Genomic DNA, 8718 nt, shown 5'->3' with positions numbered 1-8718 from the left:
AATATTATTTATATATTTGTTTTTGAGTCCTTAATTTATTTGTTATATTTCATAAAATATTAAATGAAAAATAATAATTAATTAATAAAAAAAACAAAAAACAATAATATACTATTTTTTTTGTAAAATTTCACAAATAATAATAATAAAAAAAGATTAGTTTGTTTTCAACATTTGTTGTGACTTTGTTTGTCTACTGGCATATGATTGTCGATAAAATGACCAAAACATGTAGAAAAATAATGGGGGCTAAAAAAATATTATATTAAAAAATATTATTAATCAAAAATTATATATATATTCTCTCTCTTTCTCTCTCTCTCTCTCTCTCTCTCTCTCTCGCTCTCTCTCTCTCTCTCTCTTTCAATTGACAACTACCTGACAGAGACCCATATAAGTGAATATAATGGGAAAGTCCTGTTGAAAGCACATAAATATCAGGCTATAGATTGAAAATATGATAAACTGAATCAATTGAATCTGTGTTATGTATCGTTTCCACCACAAGTACTTCTGGACGGACGGTCCCAATGCCGACAGTCCATAGTAGGCGTACATCACTGGATATATGTATAGATAATAAGATATATATATATATATTTATATATATAATAATTTTTTTTTTAGTTTTTAAATAGATTATAAACAAACAAAAAATATTTATATTAGTTTATTTACATTTTTAAATTTGAATATTAATGTTATTATTATTATTATTATTATTAAAATTTTACTTTAGTTGTCATCGATATTTGTGTGTGATATACAATATATAATAGATAAACATGCAAAATATTTTAATTAATTAATTAATAAATTAGTTAAATTATTTTTTGAAAATTATTTTGTTGTTGTATACAACAAATATTAGTGAAAAATGTTTGTTTTTCTTTAAATGTAAACTGAGATTTAAATTAAATTTATTAATTTTAACAAATAATTATTATTTTTAAAATAATAATATTAATAATAATATTTTAGTAAAATTGTGTCAAACATAACAAACACACACAAACATAAAAATTTTGTATTTTCAAAATTGACAATAGATAACAAATAATTTTTAAAGTTTTATTATTATTATTATTATTATTAAAACATAGTTTTTCCTTTAAAAAAATTTGCTATCTATTTGTACAAAAAAAAAATAAATATTAAATAATAATTTTTTTAATAAATATGAGAGCTATTAGAGTAAATATTTTATGTTTTATTTGTTTTTTGTTTTTATCAGTAAAACACTTAATAGTTTAAACACTTTTCACACTTTATTTTTTTTATTGTTATTGTTTTTAGTTAATGTTATGACACTAATATTAATAATAATAATAATTAAACAAAAAATACTAAATAAATATTTATCTATTTAAATAATTATTATCAACAACAAAAAAATCTGTAAATATTAATTCAATTATTTTATAAATATAAAAAATAAATAATCTCTCATTATTTATAAGCTAACTATAGATATTATTAATTATATATTTTTAAAATTAAAATAATAGCTTTATATAGTATACTAATTAATATAATATTGATTATATAAAATAATTTAGTATATATATATACTACTAACCCATATGGACAATGGTATTCAATAGGGGGAACAGTGTGCCCGGTCCGCCCACTGGACATACTTTCAGGGACAGGTGTACCAGGAATGGTACGGCACTGTGATGATAGACATGCAAATTGCTTATCTGGTTATGTTTTTTGCGCAAAACAAAAAACACTGTCTCAATCAGATCGACCAGTTTCGACAAGAAAAACAAATAACCCAACTGTACGGCACTCATAGCCAATGGACCGGTATCTCGGGGATCTGGCCGTACAAATGTAGCCAAATTCAGATCCAACCCAAATCTGAATACCCAGAATATCTGATAGAAGAACCAGGCGTTTACCAAAATCATTGTAAAATTGTAGACAATCATCGGTGTACGCAACTGGTAGGGCTCCCGGTCCTTCATCAGTCCCGGCCCCAACCATTTGACAAAATATATGTAGCCGGCAATCAGCGACCAGGTTGTCCAGGGACCGCCCTGAAAAAATAGACGATCGCCGATACGTGGATCGCCCTCCAGTTCCCAGAAATCGTAAAATATGTATTTAAAATCAATTAACGATGCGATTGACGATAAAATCATTGTTTAATTAATTGATTTTTTCTAATATATATATAACTATTTTTTTATTTTATTTAAACACACAAACAATTTTTTCACTACTATTTTTTTGACAGTAACTTTTGAATCAAATAAAAAAATAGTAACAAATTTTATAAAAAAAAATTATATTAATAGTAATTAAAAGTTGATTTATAAAAACATTTTATAATAACTTTTTTAATATACAATGTTTATTGTTGTTGTTGTTGTTATGTTGAACACAAACTTTGTATAATAAAAAAAAACTTTTATAATAATAATAATAATACATAAATGTGTTGACAATCCGTTAGCTATGATAAAAATGTTGAAAATATTGTACAAAACATTAAGTTTTATTTCATAATTTTATATACATTTAGTTATTTATTTTTTTTATCTTCTTTTTTTAAATAATAATAATAATTATTATTATTATATTTAAATTTTCAGTAAAGTCTACAATATTTTTTTTGTTGAAAAAAAAACTTTTTTTATTATTATTATTTAATCAAACAAACAAAAAATCCCAAAACAGTTGTGCCATTAATTGTAGGATATCTTTAATCAATAGTTATTTTTTAAAAAAAAATTATATTATAAAAATATTATAATAATTTTAGTATTATTTATATATTTATTTAAATAATAATTTATTGAATAAAAAAATTAATAACAATAATTATCAAGCATTAAAATTCAAACATGCTACTATAACTTATCATATATTATTATATTTATAATATTAATATTTAAAAAAAAAAATTTTGGGATTATTTTTTTTGAATACATTAGTTTCTATTGTATTAGATTAACACAAAATTTAATGTAATTTAGGAGAGAGAGAGAGAGAGAATAATTTATAAATTATATATAATATTATAAAAATATTAGTAATTTAGTTAAAATTGGGAAAAACTTACTGTAATTTGAAAATCGTTATGACATTAAATAGTAGTAAATTAGTAGTAGTAGTAGTAATGGTGTTATTGGCCGGTAAGTTACAAATTAAATAAAATTATTATTATTATTATTATTATTAAGTTATTAGTTGTGTTTATTAATGTTAATTACTGCTAATAATAACAGACACGTGTTTACATTAGTACTACTATTATTAAAACAATTAAAAAAACATTTGTTTGATAATGAAAAAAATAATAAATATTTTCACAAAATCTATGGCTCTTTTTCTTTCAATAAAAATAGTAATACTTGGGTTAATGTATACACAAATTAAAAAAAAACTTTATCCTAAAATAACTGTAAATTTAAGGAAAAAAAGAAAGAAAGAAAGAGAGAGAGAGAGAGAGAGAGAGAGAGAGAGAGAGAGAGAGATGACTTGTCATTAGGTTATATACACAACATATAAGTCATATATAAGTGTATATATATATATATACCTGACCTCTATATATGCTCACAAAAATTTGGGTCATTATTAGAGTTTGTTGTTTTTATTATTATTATTATTATTTCACTAAATAATAATCAAAAAATAAAACTAAACTCTTGTATATAGTTTTTAAAAATAAAATTGCATTACACACACACAGTGTATATCTATATATAAATTTTTATAATAATTTTTTTTTTTTGGTAGTAGTCTCTGGACTTGTGTTGTTGTATTCCCGGTTCGGCCTAAATATTTAGCAAAAAAAAAGAGGTTTACCATCACTACTGATAGGTAGGTATGGATAGGAGAGAGAGAGAGAGAGAGAGAGAGAGAGACCTGAAGATCTCAATTTGTATTGTACTGTATGTATGTCTCTCTCTCTCTCTCTCTCTCTCTAATGTGTTGTTTATAACAAAAAAAAATAAATTGTACTGAAAGTCCAGTTTTTGTGGATCAGACACTTGTTATATAATTTAGTTATATTTTTTTGAATGAAAAAAAATGTATTTCCAGTTTTCATGGTTATAGCTATATGTATGTATGTGTGTTAGTGTGTACTGTATATACTGTGTAGTCATCCCATCAGATTAACTTTAATAAAATGTATTATTATTTTAATTTATAATTAATTAATAGTTATTGTTATTTAGAGAAAAAAAAATTAAATCTAATTTAATAGAAAATAAATTCATAGACTTATTCCACCACTTTTTAAATGTTATTTATATTAAATATAGTATAATAAAGATAACAACAAATCTTTTATTTTGTAAATATAATCATTAAAAATATATATTTAGTAAACTATTAATAAATATATATTGTTTAATTATGTGGTTAAATAAATATTAATAATATTTACACAAAAAAAGTATTTATTTAATTTAATAAATATTAATTTATTTTTAAAATTTTTTGAAAAAATTTATTTCAAGTGTCATACAGTTTTTTTTAAATATTATATTTTTTATATAACATATATAAAGTGTCCTTGAATATCATCTACTAATATATATAAAAATTTAAAACAAACAAAAGTTATTTAATTAATTAAATCAATAATAATAATAATAATAATAATCAATACCTAACAACACACCCGACTCGACCCGACCCTCGACATGAATATCATCGCTGACTACATACCAGTGTCATCGGTGTCGCCCCAGTACTTACTCCACGATTTCTGGGAACTGGAGGGCGACCCCCGAATCGGCAATCATCCATTTTTTCGGGGCGGCCCCTGGACTACCTGGTCGCTAATTGCTTTCTATATCTATTTTGTCAAAGATCTGGGACCTAAACTAATGAAAAACGTCCGGCCATTCGGTTTGCGCCGATTGATGCTTATCTATAATTTATCGATGATTTGGGTAAACGCCTGGTTTTTCTATCAGATTGTTTGGATACATAATTTTGGTCGCGACCTACGGCTGTACGAGTTTGAAAGGCCCGACTCCCGTGATACCAGTCCCCAGACTATGAAAATTATATCGTTAGCCTATTTGTTTTTCCTATCGAAACTGGTCGATCTGATTGAGACAGTATTTTTTGTTTTGCGCAAAAAACATAACCAGATAAGCAATCTGCATGTCTATCATCATAGTATAGTACCAGTGCTCGCCCATCTATCAATTAAGGTATCGCCGTTTGGCGGACCGGCCACCCTGTTCCCATTGTTGAACACATTGGTTCATATAGGTTAGTGGATTTGATTGTTTGATTGGTTAATTTAACCTTGTTTATTTTTATTTTTATTTTATTTGTTTATTTTTAAAAAATAAATTTTAATAGTTTGCGAGTTTTTACAATACAAATATTTATATATAGTTTTTAGTAATTATTATTAATTATTAAAATACATATTTATTGTTGTAGTGTATGTATATATATATATTTTATTTTATTTATTTATTAATTTGGGTAAATATTTAACTCTATCACTCATTTAAATACTAATTTTTATTTATTTATTTTTTAAAAAATATAATTATTTCAATTTAATGCAAAATTAATGTCATATATGTTTATTATTAATTTATTATTATTTTGAAAAAATAAAATCATCTAATAATTTGTGTCAAACATTTTATTTTTAATGTTTAACATTATTATTATTATTATAAATTCATGTGTTTATTATATAAAGTACTAAATAGTAATAATAATAATAATTGTATGAAATATGATATTTACAATTAATTAAAATATATATAGTTAAAAAAAATAATGTAAAAAAACTACATTATTATTATACAAAATAACTGATGTCTAATGTAAATGTGGTTAAAAAAAATCCCAACTTTTACAACAAGTATTATATAAATTAAGAGAAACATATAGCAAACAATTATTAAATTTAATTTATATATATAAGTTATATATTATATTATTTAAAATAATAATAATAATAATAATAATAATAATAATAATAATAATAATAATAATAAATGTTAAATGATTGCGTGATTCAAATTGATTTAGTGAAAAAAAACATTTATAAAATCAAAAAAATAAAAATAATACATGTATTTATTATATAGATTTTATGACACAATTTTTGTGTGCTTTTTATATTGATTTTTTAAAAAAAAAATTATATTATAAAAGTTAATATAATTAAAAAAATTGTATGAAAAATAATATGATTTTTGTATAATAAATATTATATTAATAAAAGTCATAAATTAAAAACATGTGATACACACACACACACAAAACAAAAGCATTTAATAATAAAATAAAGTAGTAGTAGTTATTAATATTGAAAATATTTTTATTTGTTTTTATTTCATTAATAATTAATTAAAAAATATTTTATTTGAAAGAAAAGTTTTTTGTTTGTTTGATATTATTCATACAATAATATGATATATAGTATATATATATATATATAATGTACAGTATATTTAATATATATATATAACAGTATAAATAATATTCAATAATAAACTAAAATAATAATTTAAATAATATTCATATATTTAATTTTTGGTTATCTTTAAGATTAAAATTTGTAGTTTTAATATTTTTTTTATTGAAGTCACAGATTATTATTAATATTAGTATTTAATAAGGATTTGTATTTAAAAAAAAAATCATTTTATTTAAATAAAATACTAGTAATTATTAATGTAATGTATTTAAGTCAATCATCATTTTTTTCCTCCCTAACAAAACCGGATTTACTATTTTTAAAAATAATTACTATAAAAATAAAGTTTAAGTATACTTATATATAAATTTATATATATTGTCGGCTAATTTTATCACACAATTACCAGTATATATATATATAAATTTAACACAATTTTACGTGAATTGCACAATACGTTTGACATTTTATTTTTATATTTATTATTATTATCTATTATTTTCCAGAGAGAGAGAGAGAGAGAGAGAGAGAGAGAGAGAGAGAGAGAGAGAGAGAGAGAGAGAGAGAGAGAGAGAGAGAGAGAGAGAGAGAGAGAGAGAGAGAGAGAGAGAGAGAGAGAGAGATCTTAATCGGTTTTAAGTTCATTGCCATCAAAATAATAGTTACAATAGTTTTTATTAACAATTATCTATAACAATATGTTTACTTGATTTATACTATAATACCCACCAATTATAGTATCATTTAAAAATACTATATAATAGTTACAACAAAAAAAAATAAAAATAAATAACTAATGATTTACAATGAAATAAAAATAAACAATAAAATTTAAAAACTTATTTTTTTTATTATCTATTGAACAAAAAAAAACACAATTTTAATAGATATATCAAAAAATAATTTATAAATTTTTTAGCCTAAAATAACAAATAAAACAAAAGTTTTTTTTTAAAAAAAAATTTAAACCACAAAATAAAAACTTATGTTACATACCTGTGCCGTCAGCTGTCGACACTATATCTGTAAATATTTCAATATTATAAAACTTTTTTAATATATTTATAAATTTGTCATTTTTTATCATATTATAAATTATTATAATTTTAATAAATAATATATTAAATTAATTAATTAATACTTTTTTTTAAAAATTGATATCTCTATTAAATTATTGTTTGTTTGCCTCCCTATTCCTATGCCTCCCATCCCATCCCTTAACCCCCTCCCACACCAGTAATGTACACCTATTACGCACTGTCGGCATTGGGACCGTCCGTCCAGAAGTACTTGTGGTGGAAACGATACATAACACAGATTCAATTGATACAGTTTATCATATTCTCCATCTATAGTATATTCTTCTTTGTCTACCAAAGAGGTTATCCGAAGATCTTTCCCTATCTGGGACTCTGTCAGGTAATCACACAAGTATTATATATATATATATATATACACCCGTATGTATTGATATTTTTATTACCGGTGGGGGTATTTCAATATCAATAGTATCGGTATATTATTGATGATATACTGTATATATCAATAGAATCGGTATATTATTGGTGACATAATATATATATATATCAATATTATCGGTATATTAATGATGATATAAATTATATGTACTGTAAATATAATATATATATATATTATTTCAAAATTATATTTATTTAATTAATAATTTTGTTGTTGTTGATAATTCATAGTCAAAAGTAATAATAATAATATTTCTATTTATTTTTTAATTATTATCTCAATATTACTGTATATTTAAGTTATTTGTTTGTTTGTTATTTATTTTTTTATTATTTATTTCATTTTTTTAGCCCCCATTGTTTTTCTACATGTTTTGGTCATTTTATCGACAATCATATGTTAGAAAATCTAAATCTCAATAATTTTATTAATAATAATAATATTATAATTTTATTTTTATTAATTAAAATAATAAATTTTAACTACTCTTTGTGTTTAATTTTTTGTTTGTTTGTCTATAAATTAAAAAAATATGTAAAAAAAATTTCAAATATTATTGTGTATATATATTTTAAAATTATTAATAAATAATAAATATAATTATGACTACTAAAATGATATTATGATATAAAGTTTATTATTATTATTTTACATATGATTGTAATTTTTCAAACAAAAATATTAAAAAAATATTACAATATAAATTATTTTTTGTTTTTAAATTTGTTTCTATAAATAAATTTTTAGTAATTTTATTTAAGTATATTAAATATTTTTAAAATTACAATATATTTTAATATCTGATTAAACTCATATTG

The 8718-nt window shown here is 21.4% G+C and overlaps 2 protein-coding genes across 2 annotated transcripts; one reads left to right on the top strand and one right to left on the bottom strand.

Moving 5' to 3' along the window:
- Positions 1–363: 363 nt before the first annotated feature.
- On the bottom strand, positions 364–2150 carry LOC128955221 (elongation of very long chain fatty acids protein 7-like). Its single transcript, XM_054300869.1, has 2 exons — positions 1580–2150; positions 364–560 (listed from the first exon to the last, which is right to left on the bottom strand). Exons 1-2 carry the CDS (start codon positions 2148–2150, stop codon positions 364–366), a joined length of 768 nt encoding a protein of 255 aa, XP_054156844.1.
- Positions 2151–4667: 2517 nt separating this feature from the next.
- On the top strand, positions 4668–8322 carry LOC128955219 (elongation of very long chain fatty acids protein 7-like). Its single transcript, XM_054300867.1, has 3 exons — positions 4668–5247; positions 7659–7840; positions 8251–8322. The coding sequence occupies exons 1-3, from the start codon at positions 4668–4670 to the stop codon at positions 8320–8322; spliced, it is 834 nt and encodes a 277-aa protein (XP_054156842.1).
- Positions 8323–8718: the final 396 nt, after the last annotated feature.

The sequence above is a fragment of the Oppia nitens genome, unplaced genomic scaffold, assembly GCF_028296485.1.
Source record: "Oppia nitens isolate AA-2021 unplaced genomic scaffold, nextdenovo-longstitch-racon4-pilon3 scaffold2_pilon_pilon_pilon, whole genome shotgun sequence".
NCBI classification, from domain to species: Eukaryota; Metazoa; Arthropoda; class Arachnida; order Sarcoptiformes; family Oppiidae; genus Oppia; species Oppia nitens.
The sequence above is the reverse complement of the archived record's forward strand: the minus strand, read 5'-3'. Positions and strand labels throughout refer to the sequence as shown.